At 39.4% G+C, this 26,611-nt stretch overlaps 1 protein-coding gene and 1 non-coding gene across 3 annotated transcripts; both read right to left on the reverse strand.

The window, feature by feature from the left end:
• Window positions 1–25,914, reverse strand: Crabp (cellular retinoic acid binding protein). Of its 2 annotated transcripts, none has more exon segments than NM_001043899.2 (4): window positions 1–417; window positions 1,617–1,727; window positions 2,889–3,055; window positions 25,761–25,914. In NM_001043899.2, coding segments are annotated over 4 exon segments (399 nt in total). In that variant the 5' UTR covers window positions 25,831–25,914; the 3' UTR covers window positions 1–366.
• Window positions 5,445–5,522, reverse strand: Mir2769 (microRNA mir-2769). Its single transcript, NR_107340.1, has one exon. It is a non-coding gene; the product is annotated as a microRNA mir-2769 (primary transcript).
• Window positions 25,915–26,611: the final 697 nt, after the last annotated feature.

Consider the following 26,611-nt stretch of genomic DNA (forward strand, 5'->3'; position numbering starts at 1 on the left):
TTATACATACAAAAAAAATACATTTATTTAATACGCAATGGAAAACATCGAGTGCGATCTTCCTGAAGATCAAAACGTTAACTTTGGCTTAATATAAACAATGAACGTATTTTTGAATACAATAAACGCTTCGCGCGCATGCGCCCCGCTGTTGTTACCGTGGTCGCTAAACTTATTTAAGTTTCGTCACCGCCACTCGCTTTTGCAATTCGAACGGTAGACGATGACTGATGTGAAAACTAAAATTAGTTTTACAAAAAAGCTAGAAAGGGCTAATGTATAGAATAGATGCTAAATAAACATAATTGTGCCGCGGGATGTTCGTGAATCGGCGGCACCGACTCCCGACCTCGGAGTAGAGTCCTTTTACTGGACCTTGTAGACTCTGGTGCAAGTCACGTCCTTAGCTGTCATCACCTGGGAGAAGAAAAGCTTATTCAATTTGACATCTATATATTAATACGAGAAGCAAAAACTTTGTACCTCTTTTTACGAAAATTACGCGGACGGAGGAATATGAAATCTCCCACACTTATAGAGAATATAAAAAGTGCAGATTTTTTTTTTAATTATGCGTAAAAAATATATTAAATCAATAAAAAAACATCACAAACACTACCGTGTATTTGGCACACACACGAATGCATACTATTTGTTTATTGTCAAATTTTCTTATTGCTTATAATAGTCTGTGGTCAAATTGAGAATAGATTAAATATTGTTTGTCTTTATTAATATTTGTCTAAAGTGTAGTCTTGGCGAAATCTGTGATTATAGAAGTATCATAAATAGCATTTAACAATAAAATTATCATAGTACACAAACTTATAATTTAAATTAATTCTAGTCGAATTTTGACTACCGGGCGACTACTAGTTTTAATAAATTGACGGGAGACATTTCTATAGAGTTTCGTTTTATTTGAACAAAGCCTAACAAAGGAGACGCAATATCAAGCAAAAATCGGAAGTAAATTTTTTGGGAGAAAACTAAAGTAAGTAACTATTAACGATGAAAACCGGCGTTAGCATTTAAGTTGAAGTTAAATCAAATCAAGATAATATGCTTTTTAATAACCACTGATTTGGTTCAGCATTTTTTTAATAGTTTGTAGTACAAGTTCGCCGTCCTCCCATGCACTCTGTACTGCAAATTACAGCCGCTATTAATGAAGGCGCGTTTCGCTTTGGAGCCCATAGACATCTACGGCGTAAATGCGCCACTCACCTTGAGATATAATTTCTAAGGTCTCAATGTAGTTACAACGGCTACCCCATTCTTCAAGCCGAAACGCATTACTGTTTCACGGCAGAAATAGGCAGGGTGGTGGTACCTATCCGCGCGGACTCACAAGAGGTCCTACCACCAGTAATTACGCTAATTTTAATTTTGCGGGTTTGATTTTTATTACACGATGTTATTCCTTCACCGTGGAAGTCAATCGTGAACGTTTGTTGAGTACGTATTTCATTAGAAAAATTGGTAACCGCCTGCGGGATTCGAACACGAATGTGTCGGACATCTTATCCTTTCGGCCACGACGACTTCAAAACGACTATGGACCCCATTTAACACTGAACCTTGAACTCGTGCGTCTTATAACTTAGAAGACTCACAGCTTTCATCTCCTCAGGGCCGAATTCCCTGACGTAAGTGACTTCAAGACCGTCGGGGGCCTTCTGGACTTGCTTGAGGGTGTTGCCTTCGAATGTGCATACGGATTTCACCTGAAACACAATAAAAATAAAGTCTACCATTTGTTCACTTAATTCACTTTAGAATTAAGTGATTAGGTTGGAAATTCATTCGCCTTCATCTCACTCAAACGCTATTACGAATTTTCGAACGATGTCATATTATTATATACGTCATTTTGGACGACCGAAATAATATCCCATTTTACGTAATAAAAAATGTTTCGCTAGCTCTGACGTTACAAACAATACCCTGTCATCATTCTCCCTGGAACTCAATCGCGCACACATAAAGATTAAATAATTCGAAGAAAAAAAAAAATCTTATCAGCAGATCGAAACGACCGTTATCTATTTCCCTGATAATTTCTACGACGGGCTTGTTACTGATCAAAATCCAACATTAACCACGTCAAAATGATTCCAACGACGCGTGAATGGGGTGCCAAAGAGTGCACTTGCACGTGCAGAGTGCAGAGAGTGCACTTTGATAGTGAACTTTCAAATATTTATTAGGGGAAGACTTGTTATCGAATACCATAGAAACGGAAAACATTAATTAGAACCATTTTAAAATGCTACACGTTTCCGTGGATTGATATTTCGTGGACCCGTAATCTAATAAGTAGGTAATCTGTGAACGCATTCCTACGAGTCTTATTGTTCTTTTTGGCGGGAACGTGAGAAGTGAAGTTGTGTGTTTTGTCCGATTTAAATGTGTAATAACGGTGGTTTATTAACTGTTTAGTATCTGTGAAAGTGCACAAATGTGGGAAAATAAACAAAGCCGCTGAACGTAACTTCTCGGGATCCTCCAAAAAGTCCACTGAAAAAGTTTCAGTAAATGACCACCATTTTACTGAGATTATATTTCATCCCATATCATCTCATTTCATTTCATTTCGTTTTCAAGTCATATCACTTATTGCTATGTTTCATATTAATCAACTTCATTTCATTTCGTAATGTCGTTTTTCATATAAAAATAGTTTTCATTAAAATTAAAATAAGACTTGACCTAAAGGTCTTAGTTACCAGGTCATAAAATCACTTAAAAAAAAAACGAGTCTATGAAGCCGTTGCTCCGCGAGTACGGCTTGTTATATTGCGTGCCGGGAAAAAAGCGGTACTGTAACATCAATTTTCGTGGTTCGTCACAGATACTAGATATGTTTCAATGCACAGAGTACAAACCTTAGCACCGTCAGCGCGGTCCTCTTCGAACTCTTCGCCGGGCTTGAACTTCATCTCAGTGGTCTTGAAGGTTGAAGAGGTGACTAAATTGTATTCGTCACCATCCTTACGGAGCTCCACGGTCGGGGTGACCGCGTTGGCGGCTTTGCGGGTGATCAGACCCACGCCTGGAAATTAATTCATTTCGTAAAGTATGAAGCGTGAATTTATCATGAAAGACTTCTTTTTGTATAAAAAATTGAGGCCTTGCTTAAGGAAATTTGGTATCTCGCGCTAATTACTCTGTACAGGCTTAAACTGAAGTAAATTATATTCAGACTTCATAAAAAAGTGAAACAATAATTATTAGTTAGGTACCTAATGCTTTCATAAAGCTATCGAAGTTATCAGTGGAGATCAACTTGTATTTTCTTCCTTCCCATTGCATTTTCCGTAGTATTTACCTATCTAGCTACTGTTATAGTTAATGGCAAAATTGTGTTGAGAAACTACATGTACCTAATTCTCTAATTTTTTATCCGGAAATTTCGGTTCATTTCAAGGAATAAGACAAAACAAAGTTGACACTTCCTTGTCACACATTTGTCAAGAATAGTATTTCTAGTACTATATAGGTCTATGGTTTCTAGTCATGTCATCTCGGATCCTCCTGATCCACTAACGGTGCTTTTAGGTACTTCAAGCACCGGTCACCGTTCTCGTCGAACCCGTCGCTTGCGACGAAGGGCTCGACGAGTAAATTAACTCTCAGACACCGCCCACTGAGTTTCTCGCCGGATCTTCTCAGTGGGTCGCGTTTCCGATCCGGTGGTAGATTCTGCGAAGCACGGCTCTTGCTAGGGTTCGTGTTAGCAACATCGTCAGGTTGAGCCCCGTGAGCTCACCTACTAAAGTTAGGGTTACGCTGACATAGCCGCTAGGGCTATCAGCTTAGGTAGAAAAAAAAAAAAAAAAAAACTAACAACCGCTAAGATGCAAAAGAAATTTAACAGCCGGATGGTCGTTGGAATGATTGGAGGACTTACAATATAGGTACTTTAAAGATTTTTCCTTCTTTTTAAAACTACTATTAAGGTTTAAACATTCGGTTTTTTATTGCCATTATACATTATTATTTACGTACTAGCTGACCCGGCAGACTTCGTAGTGTCTCAATCGATAAATAAAAGACCTAAACTTTTGTATAAAATAAACTTAAAACAAACAAAACGAATCCCGCCGACGGGGGACACATCTAAGCAAAAACAAAATTGTTATTTTTATTTAATTCCGAGCATTTTCATATTTATCCACCTTTTAAACACAAATAATTCAAAACCTAAATCAGCCAAATCGGTCCAGCCGTTCTCGAGTTTTAGAGAGACTAACGAACAGCAATTCATTTTTATATTTATTTCCGTATTATTTCCGACGTTTTGAATACCTAGCAGTTTTCGTGGTCACGGACGGCTATTTTATTCATCGACACATTTTTATTGTGCTAACTGTACTATAATAATACAATTACAATAAAAAACGTGGGATAACACAGTTTAAATAACTTTTAATTATATCTAAAACTCGCAAAATCCGATGAAAGTATAACGTTATAATGATATGACCCGTTTCTCTCAATTTGAGCATTTTTGAGAAACAATTACACTTTGATTTGTCTACAAACCGCGACATCCCGTCCCATCAAATCGATTGATAAATTATATGTCCTTTAGGCGTAACAGAGGTCATAAAAGACATGAATTCAAGGTAAAAACCTATAGTAACTAACTGCACGTTGTCAATCAACCACATTGAGATAATGCGTATACAAAAAATTGAATAAACTTGATAAACTCAATTTCCATTCCATGCTTTAGTGCTTTGCAAAAACAGTGCAATTTAAATTTGTTCAAAGAGACTTCCGTAAGATTAATAAGTAGTGCTGTAGAATGAACAGTTTTATGATCGACTAGCGACCCACCCTCGCTTCGCTTCGGAAACATTAAGTTTTGTTATTGATAGCAGAGTCCCGTGACGCTGCGGGGCGAAGCTAGTCTAAAAAAAGTAGCCTAAGTTACTCCTTACATCATCAGCTACCTATCTGTGAAAGCCTCGTCAAAATCGGTCCAGCCGTTTCAGAGATTATCCGGAACAAACAGACAGATATATAAATATTGTAAAAAAAAATATTTTGGTGTATGTACCGTATATATATTCAAATGCATGTGTAAAAAGCGGTTATTTTAATATTACAAACAGACACTCCAATTTTATTTATATGTATAGATAAGAAAGATAAAATATTCACAAATTTATAATAATATTACTCCGTAAATGTCTTGCCTCTTATTTCGTGGTAAACGTAAAGTCAGGACGACCACAAAGATAAATTCTGCAATGTTGTTTTTTGCAGTTTTGTTCGCGACTTGTCAGTCCGCATTCCCGAGGGCTGGGTTTCGCCCGTTCAGCTTATTTGCAGAGAAACCCATTCTGCGTATTCGTAGATACCGTCAAAATATATGATTGGACGGGATGGTGATACACAGAAAGGTATAATGTTGAATCCTCGGACGATAAGAAAAAATAACGCGACCGAAAATCTGATAATATATTATCATATCATATAGTATATTATCAGATGTTCGGTCGTGTAATTTATAAATTAGCTTTTACACTGCATGGAACTCGTAAAATATATACATTTTTTTTTCCTACCTACGCTGATAGCCTTAGGGGCTATTTCAGCGTAACCGTGGCTAGTAGGTGAGCTCACGGGGCTCAAACCTGATGAATATTTACGTAATTAATGGGTTAGATTTTCGTGGGTTCATCACACTGGTGGAATTCGTACGTGTCAGTTTGAAAGAAGCCCTTAATGCGAAACAATGACTGATTTCGTTTCATAGGACGATCGATGGCGACTTCTTGTCGTGTGAATACGAAACACCAAGTCCTTGCCCCACCTCAAAATACAATTAGGTTTTTTGTGTGTAAGGGCATCTTGTGAACCCGCATGGGTAGGTACCTCCTAGCCTATTTATGTCGTGAAGCAGTAACGCATTAACATTAGCAATGCCAGGGGCGCACAAACTGCTTCCTATTGCTGAGGACTCTCGTCGAAATTTGCTTGAACAAGGACATGTCATAACATCTAAAAAACGGCTTGGCGTTGACATAGTCGTCGTGGCCTAAGGGATAAGACGTCCGGTGCATTTGTGTTGAACGATGCACCGGTGTTCGAATTTCAAACTCACTATAGGTAAACGCAGTGGTTTTATATAGTACTAGCTGACCCGGCAGACTTCATAGTGCCTCAATCGATAAATAAAATAAAATAAACTTAAAACAAACAAAAGGAATCCGTCCGACGGGGGACACAAAGGAAAATCAAAATTGTTATTTTTTTATTTAATTCCGAGCATTTTCATATTTGTCTACCTTTTAAACCTTCTCTGGACTTCCACAAATAATTCTAGACCAAAATTAGCCAAATCTGGCAATAACGGCTGGACCCGTTCTCGAGTTTTAGCGAGACTAACGAACAGCAATTCCTTTTTATATATAGAAATTGAACTGTGCTACTGTGGCGGGCGATTTTAAAATGTCTGTGAATCATCTCGAACAATCCCTCAAAGCACGTCTAGTATGCCGAAAATAATAAATGGCAATATTAAACCACTAGAGTAGTTTTAAAATCCTAACAGAATTTCACTACCATATGCAATTTCATAGAGACATTACGGAATCTCTTCAACTGATAATTAATTCAAAAACTGACTTCGAATATTTTATGTCCCTGTAGATTGTATTTTCTATTCAAACGTCCGCTACATCAAATCCCTTAGATCCAACACATAAATAAATTAATAATATTAATTGTAGGTAGTTCAGAATTTATTACAATACAAATTTCAATTGGCCTAAAAGAAACAAGAAGCAACAGATTGCAAGTCTGTTTTATTATGTTAAAATGCGCGCGCGGGTTCGTTGCGTGATGTCGTGGTGTGGGTCAACGAAGATAAATCAATGTTGACCGAAGTAGTTTATTGAACGGTTGGTGGGCGCGGCGCGGCGTGATTGGTTACTGGACGAGCACAGCATTCCGCTATTGGTCGAATTTAGTGGCGCGACGTCAAGGACGTCGACCTCGTTCTGAATGGACGGAGACAATTTTTCAATTTCAAGCACGGAAACTGATGTTTGAGAGTCAAAGATAATTCTTTTACAAGAAATGCTGAGGTCTGTCATATGGTGTCCTTAACCAATTTGTTTGAATCAATCAATATACTTCGAACAACTGTGTAATGTAGCCCTCAATTTAGATTGAAAAATAGGTAATTTAACACAGAACAATTCAAAAACTTTCTGCAAATTTACTACCCCATTTTTTCACATTTTGGAATTAATTAATTTAAAAAATCATCCACACATCAGCGTCGTCCTACAAATTTCAAATCTGTAATCTCTCATAAATCTTATGGATTGTCAACAATTATTGTAAAATTCATAAATTTAGCCTCATATAATTAAAGGCCCGTTTAATTTTGTTTAGGGTTGTTTAGGGGTTGTTAAATCGAGTACCTAAACAAAATAATGAACATATTCTCTGACCGGTCATTGACCAGACATCTGGATGATAAATTAATAAAATAACAACAATTTGTTATCGTTTCAAATTTAATTGTTTTTTCAACGCGACATTAATAATTCAGTTTGTTATATGCAATACTTCTTGGATTGTTATATACGCAACTAACTGGACTAATAAAAAAAACAAAAAGTATTATGGATCAGTGTTAAATCAAAACGATCATCGAATTAACATCTTCGCTGATTTAATATAATTTTCTGAACCTAACGAATATTGTGTTGATATATTCATGCTTAGATATATTGCTGATAGCATTTTATTTAAATTATTGATAAAGTAGCTGATGATTTCCTTTAAAATTAAAGCCAATCGCCAGTCTATCAGCGTGTCAATAAAACAGTATTATATCTAAATCATTCAGATAAATAAACCGCAAAAATAAACAGCTAAAAACATGCGATATTAAAACATTTCTATGATTTATACGTACAACTGATACTTTGTACCTGGTCTTTATAACTATTATATCCATGACGTCTAGATAATCATTCAGCGAACGAAACTGACACATTGTTTCGGCGCGGCAGCCAATAACCTAGTTACGAAACTAACGTTTTGAAGATAATTATGCTCTTTTCAAAGTATGTACAGTTATAATTTCACGTAACAAAAAAAACGAAAATAAAAAACGCATAGTTGTTAATGAAGTAGCGTGACTTACTATTAATAAAGGTTCAATATCCAGTCGACATTGTCGCTTGCATCGTCTGTGGATCGGAGCCAAATTATACTATATCTGTGGTATTATGTCATACTTGTCTGCACTATGGTTTTCTCTAATTAATACACGGAAGGGTGTAACCTACATATGAAGTACGAGTATTTGTATCTATAAATATTATGTATGTTATATATACACATATGTTTAAGTAATATCACCTTCACACTACACCTACCAAGGTTCATCTCTGCACTCCCCTAAGGTAGACTGTTAGAGAATGCCTATGGCATTAAGTCCGCCTTTATAATTTCTAGTATATTAAGTTATAAATAAATATTTAAATATATATTTATTTATGAGGGTGTATGTAAATATCTAGGAGTTGAATATGATACTTCAAGACATGGTGATTTTAAGTTTGCACACACTAAAAAGCTTTCATTTGTTCATTTCACAAACGAAAATCACGTATCATATTTAGTAATGCGTCTAATGTGGTATTCCTTTAGAGGTTTTAATTAAATTAATCGGAATACACAAATCATATAATTGCTTAAATAAATTTTCCTTTACCTTTTTTTTTCATGTCGTGGATTATTATTTTGCAAACATAAATAAAATATCATTTAATGTTGGGATTTTTTTGTAAACTATTAAAAAACTTTGATCACGTCACTATTTTATAAAGGTGACATTTGAAAGTCAAATTAAACAGTATAATACTTCGGACTTTAGACCAAGTAAACAAGTTAGGTAAGCCCTGGTTTAAATAGTGATGCACACTGTATGCAGTTAGGATATCTGTCAACAATTAAATTTTTGGAGCTGCTGTCATGTTCTTTTTTTCAATAAGTAGACAAAGAAAACGGTTAGTTATCATTTGGGTATTATGTTTAGATTTTATCTTTTTGTTTATTTACTACTGAAGAGTTTCTGTAGGTACTATTAATAAACAAAATGGTTTTCACTTCTTTAGAAGAAAAAAATGGGAACATCCATACGTTGTTCCTGGATGCGGTTGGTGAAAACAACTTTAGTGCCACGACAATTAGATATTTGGAAAAAAAATGTCTCATGATCGAATCACAGTATAGGTATTTACATATCGCGCAAACGCACCTGGAATCTTAGCTAATAATGTTAAACTCAAACTACAGATTATCTGTAATTAAAAAAAAAAACAAGAATGAAGATACTACTAGAACATTCTATATAAAGAGAGTGACTTGTTCTATAAACTTTCATATTGCAAACGCGAAATGTATCCATAAAATCCAAAAAAATCCTATTTATTAATATGGGATATTAATAAACCTATGGGAAATGGTTATGAATGTATGTGGCTTTTCTATAAGATTTCGTTGCTAAAAATAGAAATATTCTAGTCGTCGCGTTGAAAGATTATGAGGCGTAGGTAGCCAACGACATCCGTCGGAGAACACGATGACCGAGAGGAAACTGTACAACCCGCTCAATAAGTGAAATTGCTTCAATTGATATTGATTGATATATAAATTCTTCGGCGACCCGTCCTGCTTTGAATTTATTTGAAATAGAATTAAACTGGAATACTATAGATGAGAAATGGTGTTTTAGTATTGGCAAAGAATTTTCTATCGATAAAATATGAGTGTGTAAATCTGATCGATGCTCAAATAAAGACTTCGTAAAGCAAAGCCTAAAGGGTTTATTGCATTTATTTGAAATTTTAACTCTATTTTATGTGTTAAGATCAGAATTTTTCGGTTTACGTGACGTAACGTATGCTTTTACGAATGTCTTATAAATATATGGGAGAAGACTTCAGAACTCCAGGTTAGAGCGCCGAGATCTCATCTACTCGCTCGGTTACGCTGACATAGCCTTTTAAGATTAACATCTTAGGTAGAAAAAAAAAACTTCAGAACTTTTCTTGAAAATAGGGCATAGCGCACTGCAATTGTAAATAGCGCAGCTATTTTTGTAAATCGCGAACCGCATAAGGCAATTCACATTTCCGAATGTCAATTTAGCTCGTAAAGCATACAATGGACGAGGGAACGGAGCACTGATCGGCATAGAAAACGATATGTAACAGTCTCCTAACTTATTGACGTCAATTGAACTAAATTGTTGTCCATTTTATGACAATTGGCCGACAGTCGACAGACCAATAGAAGGTTTGTGCGGCCAGGATATTCCGTATTATTCACATGGGATCTTCGTGGCTCAAAAGGATCGCGCGCTGCGTGGTGGTCTCGAACGTAGACCGACAGTTTCCTGACGTTTTCGCAATGGGAACGTGCTTCGGTATTCGTAACCAGATATTGTTTTTGCATTCAGGTAACGTAATATACGACCGCAAAGATAAAGTAACTAGGTTGGTGTTTTGAAATTGTTTTTATTATTAATCAATCTTATTGCAGTCGCTTTTAGATAATTTTATTAAAAAAATACTGTGGTTTTGTTTGTTCATCTTATTTATAAAGCAGCTATGAAATTCAGGTATTGATGTCTGATATGGTACTATAAGTTGTGATAGAGAGGGCCAGTGTTGTTTCAACAAGTTCTGTCTTTAGGAAGGATGAATTACTGAGAGTTTTCCAGTTTCACCAGGATAGGTGGGCGAGTATGGGGTCAGCCAGGAGTAGTGGGATCTAACGGCTCAAGGGCAGCTGCTTCGCGAATGCATCTACTAGCTTAGAATCACGAACCGCTGAGAAGATCCGGCGACAAATTCAGCCGGCTGATGTTGTGGATTAGGTTTCGTGTATGATTAATGTCGCAGGTATTGAGAGTTCTCGTGACATTCTTTATTTCTTCCGCGAAGTTCACATTGGTCAATGTGAATGGTGAGACTTAAATAAATCATAGGTCCGTTCCTTATACAGCAGCTTAATGCAGATGTTAGCTAAGCCCCGTGAGCTCACCTACACGTCCGGTGAATCATTCCGATAGAGGCACCCGTCACGTGCGGACGTGCTCATCGTCCACTCGATCGCCCGGTCTTTGTTCGCCCGGCTTTTGTTAGCCCGGCCATTGTTCGCGCGGCCTGTGTTTGTGGTACATCTGCCGACTAAGTGCTCTTTCTGGAAGTTTTTATTTGTTTTGTTTCCTTTTGTTGTTTCTGTGTTCGTGGTACATCTGCCGACAAAGTGGTTTCCTGCAAGTATTTATTTGTTTTGTTTCTTTTCGTAATTTCTGTTTTGTTGTGCTTTTTCTTTGTCCTGTAGTAATCGCGCCGCATTGCCACCTGTGTTCAATAGAACCGCTCAGGTCCGAGAAGTTGGGGCCTCGCCGCAAGGCGAGTGTTTTCAAGACCCGGGGCCGCCCCACCTGGGTACTCAGCGATCATGGACGCTGTATTTGCGGAATTCCTCCGACTTCGCCACCCACAGCTCGCCTCGGAGTTTTTGGCCTTCAAGGCCAATCACACTGCGAGCCCTCTCGAGGACTCCGCCGCGCTCGCTGCTCCTGCGTCGCCTGTACCTGCGTGCAGAGCTTCTGCATTGAGCACCGCAGCCTCTGTCGTGCCTGCCGCTCCCGTGTCGCCTATACTGGCGAGAAAAGCTGCTGCGTCGTCCGCCGTGACCATCGTTTCAGCTGAGCGATCATCCGCGGCCTCCGTCGCGCCCTCTAAAACACCTACACTTGCTCGTAGGTCGCCTGCACCCGCCTCCTCGTGCTCCGACTCTGACTCGGACATGGAGGTCGACCTCGCCCCCGCCTCATCGACGGATGGATTCACCCTGGTACAGAAGGGTAAGAAGCGTGCCGCGGAGTCTCGAGCTCCCGCGGCCGCTAAAATTAGCAAAGCCGTGAACGCGTCGCGCCCCCGCCCTCAGACTCCAGTTGCGCCCCCAGCCCGTGCCACTCCGTCGCCGCGTCCGGTGGCACAAAATAAAACCCAGACCCCTCCCCCGGTTATCCTTCAGGAGAAGGCAGCTTGGGATCGAGTTTGCCTGGCCCTTAAGGCCAAAAATATAAATTTCACGAATGCCCGTAACCTCGCGAACGGCATTCAAATTAAGGTTCAAACACCCGACGACCATAGGGCCCTCTCTTCTTACCTCCGTAAGGAGCGTATAAGTTTCCATACGTATACGCTCCAGGAGGAGCGCGAACTCCGCGTTGTAATACGCGGAATCCCTAAAGAGTTAGATGTAGAGCTCGTAAAAGCCGACCTGTTAGAACAAGGCCTACCAGTGAATTCTGTGCACCGTATGCACACCGGTCGCGGTAGGGAGCCATATAATATGGTTCTAGTCGCTCTCCAGCCTACCCCCGAGGGTAAGAAAATCTTTAACACACAGACCGTCTGTAGGCTCTCTGGTATCGCTGTCGAAGCTCCCCATAAAAAAGGCACTCCTAGCCAGTGCCATAACTGTCAATTGTACGGGCACTCTTCCCGTAACTGTCACGCGCGCCCCCGATGTGTTAAGTGTTTGGGCGATCACGCCACGGCCCTCTGCGCTCGCGACCAAAAAACCGCGACGGAACCGCCTAGCTGCGTCCTGTGTCGAACACAGGGTCACCCCGCGAATTACCGTGGTTGCCCCCGAGCCTCTAAAATAAATCGCCGCGTCGCCCGCCAAAACCGCCTCCGAGCTTCCGGCCCAGACATCAAAGCCTCGGCACCCTCTGCGTCGCAGGCTAAGCCAGCGTTCGTTCCGGCGGCGGTGCCCAGTGTCTCGGCCTGGGCAAAACCGCTGCCGTACACGAACACGGCTACAACTCCCTCCTCCGCGATTCGTCCCGCCCCCGCGACTCGTCCCTCTCCCGCGACTTGCCCTCCGACCGCGTCCGACAATCTCGCTTTAGCGATCGACTTCTTTCAGTCGATCAACTTTGAGCGCGTTAACGCTTTGGGCGACGCCATTCGCGCTGCCTCCACTGCACAACACTTTATCGCCGTTGTGCAGGAATACGCCGACGTATACGCGTCATTAAATACGTACGTCCTCCCCTCACTCCGCCGGTAATCAATGGCGTATATAAGTAGAATAAAGCCCCTATCCGTAACGATAGGATTTTTTAACGCTTACGGTCTCGCAAATCAACGTGATCAGGTTTCTGACTTTTTGCGTGACCACCAAATTGATATCTTTTTAGTGCAGGAGACCCTACTTAAGCCCGCGCGCCGTGACCCTAAAATCGCGAACTATAACATGGTCAGGAACGACAGGCTCTCTGCCCGTGGTGGTGGTACCGTCATTTACTATAGAAGAGCCCTGCATTGCGTCCCGCTCGATCCTCCCGCGCTCGCTAATATCGAAGCATCAGTGTGCCGAATCTCACTGACGGGACACGCGCCGATCGTTATCGCGTCCGTTTATCTTCCACCGGATAAGATCGTTCTAAGCAGTGATATCGAGGCGCTGCTCGGTATGGGGAGCTCTGTCATTCTGGCGGGCGACCTAAATTGTAAACACATCAGGTGGAACTCACACACCACAACCCCGAATGGCAGGCGGCTTGACGCGTTAGTCGATGATCTCGCCTTCGATATCGTCGCTCCGCTAACCCCGACTCACTACCCGCTAAATATCGCGCATCGCCCGGATATACTCGACATAGCGTTATTAAAAAACGTAACTCTGCGCTTACACTCGATCGAAGTAGTTTCAGAGTTAGATTCAGACCACCGTCCCGTCGTTATGAAGCTCGGTCGCGCTCCCGATTCCGTTCCCGTCACGAGGACTGTGGTGGATTGGCACACGCTGGGCATCAGCCTGGCTGAATCTGATCCACCATCGCTCCCGTTTAACCCGGACTCTATCCCGTCTCCTCAGGATACCGCTGAAGCCATAGACATCTTAACGTCACACATCACCTCGACATTAGATAGGTCATCGAAACAAGTTGTAGCGGAGGACTTCCTTCACCGCTTCAAATTGTCCGACGATATTAGGGAACTCCTTAGAGCTAAGAACGCCTCGATACGCGCCTACGACAGGTATCCTACCGCGGAAAATCGTATTCGAATGCGTGCCCTACAACGCGACGTAAAGTCTCGCATCGCCGAAGTCCGAGATGCCAGATGGTCTGATTTCTTAGAAGGACTCGCGCCCTCCCAAAGGTCTTACTACCGCTTAGCTCGTACTCTCAAATCGGATACGGTAGTAACTATGCCCCCCCTCGTAGGCCCCTCAGGCCGACTCGCGGCGTTCGATGATGACGAAAAAGCAGAGCTGCTGGCCGATACATTGCAAACCCAGTGCACGCCCAGCACTCAATCCGTGGACCCTGTTCATGTAGAATTAGTAGACAGTGAGGTAGAACGCAGAGCCTCCTTGCCACCCTCTGATGCGTTACCACCCGTCACCCCGATGGAAGTTAAAGACTTGATCAAAGACCTACGTCCTCGCAAGGCTCCCGGTTCCGACGGTATATCCAACCGCGTTATTAAACTTCTACCCGTCCAACTCATCGTGATGTTGGCATCTATTTTCAATGCCGCTATGGCGAACTGTATCTTTCCCGCGGTGTGGAAAGAAGCGGACGTTATCGGCATACATAAACCCGGTAAACCAAAAAATCATCCGACGAGCTACCGCCCGATTAGCCTCCTCATGTCTCTAGGCAAACTGTATGAGCGTCTGCTCTACAAACGCCTCAGAGACTTCGTCTCATCCAAGGGCATTCTTATCGATGAACAATTCGGATTCCGTACAAATCACTCATGCGTTCAACAGGTGCACCGCCTCACGGAGCACATTCTTGTGGGGCTTAATCGACCAAAACCGTTATACACGGGAGCTCTCTTCTTCGACGTCGCAAAAGCGTTCGACAAAGTCTGGCACAATGGTTTGATTTTCAAACTATTCAACATGGGCGTGCCGGATAGTCTCGTGCTCATCATACGGGACTTCTTGTCGAACCGCTCTTTTCGATATCGAGTCGAGGGAACCCGCTCCTCCCCACGACCTCTCACAGCTGGAGTCCCGCAAGGCTCTGTCCTCTCACCCCTCCTATTTAGCTTATTCGTCAACGATATTCCCCGGTCGCCGCCGACCCATTTAGCTTTATTCGCCGACGACACGACTGTTTACTATTCTAGTAGAAATAAGTCCCTAATCGCGAAGAAGCTTCAGAGCGCAGCCCTAGCCCTAGGACAGTGGTTCCGAAAATGGCGCATAGACATCAACCCAGCGAAAAGTACTGCGGTGCTATTTCAGAGGGGAAGCTCCACACGGATTTCCTCCCGGATTAGGAGGAGGAATCTCACACCCCCGATTACTCTCTTTAGACAACCCATACCCTGGGCCAGGAAGGTCAAGTACCTGGGCGTTACCCTGGATGCATCGATGACATTCCGCCCGCATATAAAATCAGTCCGTGACCGTGCCGCGTTTATTCTCGGTAGACTCTACCCCATGATCTGTAAGCGGAGTAAAATGTCCCTTCGGAACAAGGTGACACTTTACAAAACTTGCATAAGGCCCGTCATGACTTACGCGAGTGTGGTGTTCGCTCACGCGGCCCGCACACACATAGACACCCTCCAATCCCTACAATCCCGCTTTTGCAGGTTAGCTGTCGGGGCTCCGTGGTTCGTGAGGAACGTTGACCTACACGACGACCTGGGCCTCGAATCAATTCGGAAATACATGAAGTCAGCGTCGGAACGATACTTCGATAAGGCTATGCGTCATGATAATCGCCTTATCGTTGCCGCCGCTGACTACTCCCCGAATCCTGATCATGCAGGAGCCAGTCACCGACGACGCCCTAGACACGTCCTTACGGATCCATCAGATCCAATAACCTTTGCATTAGATGCCTTCAGCTCTAATACTAGGGGCAGGCTTAGGGACCCCGGTAACCGTACTCGTCGAACTCGACAAAGAGGTCGACGTGCAACCTAACCCATGCATCAGCCCGCTGAGTTTCTCGCCGGATCTTCTCAGCGGGTCGCGATTCCGATCCGGTAGTAGATTCATTCGCGAAACAATTGCTCTTGAGTTGTTAGGTCTCCTTCGGAGGCGCTCGGGCAGTTGTTAGCAAATCCCACCCCTCTTGGCTGAGCCTTTGCTCGCCCACCTGTCCTGGTGAAACTGGAAAGGCCTTCGGGCCACCAGTAAACTTACAATCATAAAAAAAAAAAAAAACGTCCGGTGAAGCTAATATAACCTTTCGAAATTACTAGCAATAGTTAGGCAAAATAAAGTAGTCTATATAAAATAGTACTTTTTTTTTATTGCTTAGATAGGTGGACGAGCTCACAGCCCACCTAGTGTTAAGTGGTCACTGGAGCCCATAGACATCTACAACGTAAATGCGCCACCCACCTTGAGATATAAGTTCTAAGGTCTCCGTATAGTTACTTTTTTTTTGTTTTTTTTTTTTTTTTCCTACCTAAGCTGATAGCCCTAGCGGCTATGTCAGCGTAACCCTAACTTTTGTATAGTTACAACGGCTGCTCCACCCTTCAAGCCGAAACGCATTACTGCTTCACGGCAGAAATAGGCGGGGTGGTGGTACCTACCCGTGCGGACTCCTAAGAGGTCCTACCACCAGTGAAAAGTGAAATACGCTTATAAGCCATTAAATATTGAGTTTTATCAGTGACTAAAAAGTGTAAAAAGTAAAAAATGTGTACAGGTAATCATTGTGCAGGTGTGGTCGGCAACAAATAGACGTAAATATATACCTAACGGATTTATCTATTCCATTAAATTCTATCGATGCTATCGCTGTGTTTATTTACATGATAAAACTTATTTTCATATGAGTATTATTAAATAGCTGTTTCAATATGATCAATGTTACAGTTTTATCAACGCGGTGTCATAAAGATTACTTTTGTTTCGTTGGATTTTCTGATAGGTGTAATAATAGGTAAAAGAGTAGGTACATCTGGATTATCGTTGAAGTGTAATAATGATCAGCGTATATAGACTTCAAAGTCACAATATGAAAAATGACTCGATTCCGACCCGGTAGTAGATTCATTCGCGAAGCAACTACTCTTGTTGTTATGCCTCTTTTGGAGGCGCTCGGGTAGCTGTTAGCAAATCTCACCCCTCCAGGCTGAGCCCTTGCTGGCCCACCTGCCCTGGTAAAACTGGAAAGGCGTCCGAGCCACCAGTAATCTCCCAAACATAAAAAAATATGAAAAATGACGATCATTACAAAGTTATTATACAGAAAAGGTTCTTTTTTATTGCTGACCCCTAAACGAGCTCACGGCCCATTTGGGCTTAAAAGGTTGAAGGAGTACATACACATTGACAACGTAAATGGCGCCATCCACCCTAAGACAAGATTTCTTAGGACTCACTTTTAACAGTACAACGGTGACCCGCGACAGCAATAAGCAAGGTGGTGAAACCTACCCTTCAGGGGGCTTACAAGACGCCCTACCACCAGTAATTATGCAAATAAAAATTTGATGATTTTTAATACAATATATTATTCCTTTGCCCTTGGTACCTGCCTCTGGGATTCGAACACCGGTACAGACGCATCGCTCGATACGAACGCACCAGGCGTCTTATCCTCTTGGCAACGATTACTCTCTTCTTAATATCACGACATAATACTCATTAAAAAAAAAAAAAGGTCTTAATAGTGTTGTGATAAAACTTATTGTATAGCCTACTAGACAAGACGGCGGCGTGACCCCAACACGTAAGTCTAACCATTACTACTTGCCTGAATCGCGAGCGAATCTAAACAGCCCACTGAGTTTCTCGCCGGATCTTCTCAGTGGGTTGCGTTTCCGATCCGGTAGTAGATTCTGCAAAGCACTGCTCTTGCTAGGGCCAGTGTTAGCAACACTCCCGGTTTGAGTCCCGTGAGCTCAACTACTAGTTTGGTGAATCTAGAATAACCCTTCGAGGTTACTAGAACTACTACGTAGAAAAAAAAGGATCTAAATTAACAAAACTCTTGAAATATATGAGAGCAATGAATTATTTTCAGTTATTTTGAAAGCGTATAAATTTGTCATAATGCAAATGCCACTGGCACGTTTCCGATGCGAGTGCGGGTAGGTGACGTTGGTGTCGGTGTCAAAGTCTACAGAGTCCAAGGTCGGAGAGTTGTTGAACAAAAAAAAAAAACAGTCTAGTTTTTGTAGACTATTGTGTTTCATGCAAATCAAAAGTCGAGAAAAACACTTCTCAATTTGAAATTCGAATAGGAAATCGATGTTTGTTTAGTGTCTGAAATAAAATATAAATTGTATAATCTTATGAACAGACTTAAAAAAAAAATGAGAAGGTTACATATCGATTCGATTTTCTTTTTCTTTTACGTGTGTTACTTTGACCTTTTCTCGTAACTGATCTTGAGGATTCTTTTTTTATTTGAAAACTTGTGCTCTCTCATGCGGTCCGATTTCAATATTATCGTACATTTGACCAGTAGGTTTTGAGTTATCCTTAAAAATGCATACTTAATTGTCATCGATTACATAAATGACATTTTCATTTTATATTACTTAAGTAGTTTTTGTTAAAGTTTTGGTTCAATGTTCGACTAACACTGTAGAAATGGCCAATGCGTGTTCTGTGATAAAAATCAAATGCGTTCAGATTACGTCTAGGGCGATGCAGAAAAATCACTAGCAACAACATTTTTTTCCAAATAAAAAATAAAAATATAGTTTTATCCAAAATAAATTGCATAATTGGAAAAAAGATAGATTCCAAATAAAAAGATAGAGTTTTATCCAAAATAAATTGCGTAATTGGGAAAATGTCTGGGAAAGGAGAGGTAACCACAATATTCTGCTGTTTAACATTTTAATGCGCTTGAAAAGATTTTTTTTATCTTCCGATAGACAGTTCGTCATAATGTTGCCAGTTAAGGTTTCAATTGCGCAGTAAATATACACCACAGACTATTTTCAACGACGCGAGACGTTGTCAATAGTTATCATACAGTTTTTTAATCTCATTAACTGAATACGGTTTGTAGATTTAACTATATTATGATTTATCTTTATATATGTATCAACAAAATGTAATAAATAAGAAATAATTCTCAACAGCCAAAATAAATATTACGGGGAATCGTAGAAAACAACAGTAGATAATTATTACTCAGCTCTTCATTAGTCATTTCATTGGAATCGAATGAAAGACCGATTCATTTGTTATCAGTAAATCGATATTTCATGAAACAAGAAAACCGTTTACGTTCATTTTATCTCTGATTCAGAAGAAAAAAATTAATGACTATAATAAAGCCTTTGTCATTAAACTTCTTGATGAAATAAGTTTATTCATCATTGTTAAGCAACGAGACAGCGAATATGAGGTTATATATTTTTTTTTTATTCAACAAACATTTAAATTTTGAAAAGAGTTCTTAACGCAAAATTTAGTTTTAAGTTTCTTCTTTATTCTTTATTTGTACACAAAGTTAATATAATACAGTAATTGCGATAAGATATAAAAAATGGCGAGCTTAACTCAACAATTGAGTTATCTACCAGCTAACCGTTCTTAAAGAAGGAAAGCTTTACATGAGTGGGTAGATGAGTACAATCTAATCAATTTACTAATACAAAATATATCAGACTATATACATACACAATTACACACATAGATAACATAAACATATACATATAAGTAATAGTATATTGATAGATAGTGCTCCTTTAATGCCTTCCTGAATACTTTAAGTGAGGGACTTGCACGGATTGAGTGTGGAACTGAGTTCCACAGACGCACAGAGTGCACAGTGAACGAACCACCGTAGCGGCTGGATGTTTATATCTTTCCATTCGTATAATATTATAGTTTTTGAATTCTAATGTGAATATTAATAAAATAAGACCGTGCAATTTTATTCGAAACGAATCGTGGACCTATTTCTCGAATATTATTAGAGATGTTATTTCTTTAATGAAAAAATAATTGTTGCGAATTCAAACACTTTTTGATTAGTATTTTTTTGCAGCGTGACATAACTAACCATAATAATCCATACGATTATAGAGAACACAATAGTGTTGAACATAGAACAAATTATTTTGTACAATGACGTCAAAATTCAAAAAACGCGAACCAAATTCATATAGACGCTCATACAAAGGCTCCTGTTGCGTTTACTGCGACCTCTCAATAAGAAACATGAAATTATTGCAATAGTATGATAAAAATTTTTTGGAAGATTTTAATTATTATTTCAATGTACGCACAATGCGTACATACCTCATTTAATTAAAATATTATTAATACATAATTATGATTTTGATAAATATAGTAATATTAGTAAACTATTAGAATAGCGATAACGAATAATTATAACTTTAATAGATTTGTGATTGAGATAAAGACAATGTAACTAGATTCGCATTTCGCCAGTAACAATGATCAAGAGTTGCCTAAATACCTACATGTCATTTTCATTATAAATTTAAATTTTAGCGCTCAACAGACAGTACATTATGCACAATGGTAATATTTGATCAGCCGGCTACATATTATCCTATATTTTCATAGTAGAATAAACAAACCGTCGTGCCACCGATACTATTTATTTTTAAGGTGCATGAATATGAAATGCCAACCATATACCAATTATACAATGCGTTCCCGTTCGAAAATAATCTGAATGTACGTGCCAAACGCTGTAACTAAATGTTGATATGGAAATTTAATACGAATGAAATATGAGTGTGTCTTATCGTATGTGAAAAACAAACAACGCACCTTTCTTTCTAAGGGTACGATAATACGAACGTTATCGTTGGTTAGTCAAAGTTATCAATGTGGAACTCTTGTGAAGTGAATTTCCATTTAATTTCAATGTCTCATCACAATTCCGATACCGATAGCAATGCATTGTCATTCTGATTAAAAAATTTTGATTGAGTTTTTTTTTGCTTGTATTAATGACTTATGGTTGAAGTAGCTTTATTGAACATATTACATCAGCCAAGCTATTCTTTAATGCCCCACCCTTCAAACCGAAACGCAATACGGCTTCACGGCAGAAATATACAGGGTGGTATGTTTGTTGGTATTTATATGTAATGGAGTCTTTGAAAGTCATAAGACATTTGATTAACAAGAAAATTCGAACACGCATTGTACAACACAATCTACAATAATTTTATAACTTCGCTTCAAAAATATATATCTTGACCAGTATCAATAGTATAAAAAAAGGTTAAAATAATTGATAGTTTGGTTTGCTTTTTGATTGTATTTTGTTCTTTTTAAACCACATTTATTTTTATTTCAGCGTAGGTATGCCTTTAAGATACCACAAACAATTTAATTACTATTTTCTTAGAATATATTTTTTTCTTCCATTAGAGTATAGAGAAAACATTATAGAGTAATGGTCGTTAGGCGTTCGCTGAGCTTGTATGGGTATGTACGTCATCCTGTACAGTTTTTTTATTATTATTGCATAATGGATGGACGAGCTCACAGCCCACCTAGTGTTAAGTGGTTACCGGAGCTCATAGACATTTACAATGTAAATGACGCCCACCCACTTTGAGATATGAGTTCTAAGGTCTCAGTAAAGTTACAACGGCTGCCCTACCCTTCAAACCGAAACTTGTTCAACCAAAATATGAACATTACAATTTTATTGTAATATTGTAATGGTAACACCTAAGTCCTAATTAAGTTGCTAATTTTAAGATTTACTCATGGCAACTCTCTTCCGTTCCAGGCTTTTAGCCCCAAATTGGAATTAAATTAGAATAAAATTAGAATAAACGCTAATGTTCATTTTAAAAGTTTGTATTTTATATCTACATGGCTAGATTGTGAATTAGCAATATAGCAAGCAAATGCTACAGTTTCGGCGCCGCGGCGGCTTGGGGGGCCCTATCGCGGCACCGAAAAAAACAAGCCCACTTCTAATAGCTATTCTCATAGTCAACGCTATCCATACTCTAATGTCACTACTATTAATACTATTTTTTTTTTTTTTTTTTTTATTGCCCTTGTAGGCAGACGAACATACGGCCCACCTGATGTGAGTGGCTACCGTCGCCCATGGACTTCAGCAATGCCAGGGGCAGAGCCAAGCCGCTGCCTATTTAGCAAACCTACGCAAAAACATTGATCACGAGTAGACTAGTCACAACTAATGCTCAAAATGCAATTAAAAGGACCACTATTCACATTTGCTACGCTTTCCGCGCTGGCTTTGTCTAGGAATGCTTCTATAATTTCTAACGCGTATCGAACATGATTTGAAGTGAGATAGATGAATAGACATTATTACAATCCAATGGAGATTGCGACCTATTTTTTTCAAGCGCCATTTTCGTTGTCTATGGACTCAGTTATTCACTTATGTAACACCATTTGCGTTGTCTATGGACTCTGGTATTCACTTGTGTCACCGATTGTGCAGTTGAGCTAGTGATCTCGTTCCCCAATCTAAAAACGGATTATCTAAGTTAAATAACTCATGCACGACATCATATACGAACCGCGATAAAAACTGGAGTTCAATGAGCGTTCAAGGTTTGCGAATGTGACAAAAAGTTTCGTTTGAAATTCGTCCACAATTACTGCAACCACCAATCTAGAGGCCCGTCACAGTATGGTGACTCAGAATCCTGGGTGAACCTATTAGCCGTTTTCCGATGTTCATACTAATTCCCAAACTTCATTATGTAACAAAAACTATTCGAAGGCAATGAATGAGCTTCGAAAAAACCACCTTTATTCTGGCTCTTTTTGCGTACCGTTTAAGAAATCTTCATATCGGTATGGAGGTGAGTGATTCTAAATTAAAAGCATTACGTACTATTTGGTATTCGAAAAACTTGAGGTGGCTTAATGTGGAACATTTAAAATGGTATAATGAAACGTAGCGTCCATGGTATTATAGAACGAGACTAATAAGATACATGAAGTCGTCGTGGCCTAAAGGATAAGACGTCCGGTGCATTCGTATCTAGCGATGCACCGGTGTTCGAATCTCGCAGGCGGGTACCAATTTTTCTAATGAAATACGTACTTAACAAATGTTCACGATTGACTTCCACGGTGAAGAAATAGCATCGTGTAATAAAAATCAAACCCGCAAAATTATAATTTGCGTAATTACTGGTGGTAGGACCTCTTGTGAGTCCGCACGGGTAGGTACCACCGCCCCGCTTATTTCTGCCAAAACCGAAGTTCCAATTGCGTTGGTACATTACCTATATCGTTATATTATATTAGCCATCGAGCTCATATCATACTGGCCACCAACCAGGTCGTGTGTGGGACGATGAATCATGCGTTTAATGTAGACATAAGGAGAATGTCATTCTTCCTTCTTTGCACGCAGATATTGCGCTTTAGATTAGATAACAATTGACGGTTCTATCCAAGAATTCGTTGCATCACTATATTTTTTTTATCAGGTACGTTAATAATCTACATATGAGTCGTCTATTATCAAAGGTGGCAATCTGTGTATTTGGACAAAAAAATGTTATTGATATGGCGATACAGATTGATTTGAATATAATCGTCTCCTTCAAAGAATACGGTTCAAAACCTGCATTAAATAAAGGTTAATACTTAACCTGTTATTTATCTAAGATGACGTTCAGAAGAGTTTTGTGACTGCCAATGGAATACCAAGTCAATAATTCGTTTTTCTGATTTACCAATAATTGTCCAAAAGTCACATTGCCGGCTTTGATAATAGTCGACTCATATATAGGTGTTTGCATTGACCGACAAAAAAGATTTACATAACAGCGGCTACAATAAATTGGAAATCGTTAGTATTTTAATCAAAGACACATTAAAAAAATTATGGCGGAGAAAGGGACATGATTAGACATTTTTATTTAGTTCCGCAGTTTTAAAAACATACCTAATCAACATAACTTCGTAGACATTGTACTTAATACCGGCGTAACAATATTTTCCTGATATTTGCCCGCTGGTCACCCCAACCACAGTAGCGCCAATTATGCCAGGATCCACAATGGCGGCAACACGAAAATGCTCTCAACTTTGATGTTCTCGCTAGTTCGCTACCCAAGGGACAGCTACACTACAGACGTCATTGAGGCGCTTATTAGCGAGTGGAATACCATTTTTATGTACGCGAAAAATTTAACAAAACATTTTTGCATGCATTAATTAAGTAGTTAGTAAGTCCTGAAACTGTAACCTTCTAAAATCGTCACCGAAACCCATTTTTTAGTTATGCTACAACACATTTAACACAAAAAAATACGACGCGTGACAAAATTTGTTTTACGGTGTAGCTAGTTAATACAATTTTTTTTATTATTGCTTAGATGGGTGGACGAGCTTACGGCCCACCTGGTGTTAAATGGTCACCGGAGCCCATAGACATCTACAACGTAAATGCCGCCACCCACCTTGTATATATTTATAGTATAGTCGGCAGCGGTTTGGCTCTGCCTCTGGCGTTGCTGACGTCCATGAGCGACGGTAACCACTTACCATCAGGTGGGCCGTATAATCTTCTGCTTGCAAAGGCAATAAAAAAAATGTTGTAGACATATACAGAAAGTATTAAGATGTATAGAAAGTTTTTTTTTTTTAATAGGTATTTAATATTACAATACGTATTGACGTAACAGCCTCAAGCAAATTTTAATTTCCGGTCATTCTCTTGTACTGTAGGAAACGCTATACTTGTTATTCAAAATAAACCTTAATGCATATAATAATACAGTTACCGCTCTTCGGAATGAGAAGGTACATCGATATTTTTCACGGCGCAGCTTAAATCTAGAAACGTTTACTTTTCATCGAAGAAAATAGAATATACCTACGTTAAATTTAAGTTATAAAATTCACTTTTTAATACCATTGTGTTAATGATTTAGGTATAAATATTTAATAATGAAAATAGCCACAGGCATTAATAATAACATTTATTATTCGATCATCATCGTTTCCCGGCGAGTGGCATTGTCATTTTTATCGCTCTTTTTTTTTTGCCCTTGTTGGCAGACGAGCATACGGCCCACCTGATGGTGAGTGGTTACCGTCGACCATGGACTTCAGCAATGCCACGGGCAGAGCCAAGCCGCTGCCTACCACTGTCTGTTAAATAATACTTGTATTTGTCATAATTATTTGGTCTGAAAATATTCTGGAAGTTCAATTACTTAGGTCGGTACCTAATTACGGATACCCACGATTCACCCAAAGTGCATGAGCATCAAAAAACGAATAAAACCAACGGTAGATTGCGGTAGGCAGCGGCTTGGCTCTGCCCCTGGCATTACTGAAGTTCATGGGCGACGGTAACCACTCACCATAAGGTGGGCCGTATGCTCGTCTGCCTACAAGGACAATAAAAAATAAAAATAAAAATAGAAAAGTTAAGGCGCTCATTCTAAACACCTCTAACAATATGTACCTACTTAGAAACTTTCAATTCTCGTGTTAGATAGATTTAAAAGTAGATAAAAATAACGTACAAGTTCAAATAATAATACAGCATATTTTTTTAAAAGGTGGCTTAATTATTTCCGGACAAAATAAAAAATTTGAAAATTGCAGGTACCTACTCGATTTGAATATCCACGCAATAAAAAGTCGAAGCGCGCGGTGAATGAACGAAATGCCGGCCGGCATTCTACAACGATATTCATTCTAGAAAATCAATGTTAGTACAGTCAAAAATCACTTACCGATGGTCTTCATGAACTCATCAAAGTTCTCGGAGGAAGTCATCTTGTATTTCTTGCCTACGAATTCCATTTTTATAGATTAACTTTATAGATTTAAGAGAAAGGTTTTTAATACGTCTGTTTTTAGCGCCGGCTAAAACTAGAATGAATTCTCTACTGTGGAGTTGTCGACCCGTTAGCTCGCAGAGCCCTCGCGTTCTCTCGACGCATGCGTCATATTGTAATACCAGTTTACAAAATGGAAAAGAAATCATTTTTTGTTGTTTTATTTATTTACGACCCGGCGACCACTATCCGCAGCTTAAAACGAGCAAATACGTATCATCTATGCATCCTTTGACTAATTTGACTTATGCAACAGCTCTCTATTTTCATATATCTTTTTAATTAATACCGTGATACTGTCACGAAATTTGGTATATAATCGCAACCATAAACAAATATGTTTATGATTTTCTTGTGCAACTTGGCATTTGAATACTTTTGTTTTTGTTTTGAACTGTCTTAAATATAATATTCAAAGTTTATTCCCGTAAATCTTGAAAATTTAAAAGCTGGCAACGATTCGTCATCTGAAGTAGTGATTGAATAGAACGAATGTAATGAGTGCATTCTGGTGTATGAGAGGCGAGTCTGCCGCTTTATTAAGGCATCCGTTTTATTGTAATATATATTAAGTGTATAATCTATGATTGTAATTTAATTTAAGATACGGGTACCATTTTGACTGAGATTGACGCATATTTTTTTGTAATTACCTTCTATAAACACCAGTTAAAATACGACCATCAAAACATTCTCAATCACCGTCATCAATTACCATACAGTTACAATCTAAAGAAAAACAGTTT

This window comes from Bombyx mori, chromosome 16, assembly GCF_030269925.1.
Source record: "Bombyx mori chromosome 16, ASM3026992v2".
In the NCBI taxonomy this organism is placed as follows: Eukaryota; Metazoa; Arthropoda; class Insecta; order Lepidoptera; family Bombycidae; genus Bombyx; species Bombyx mori.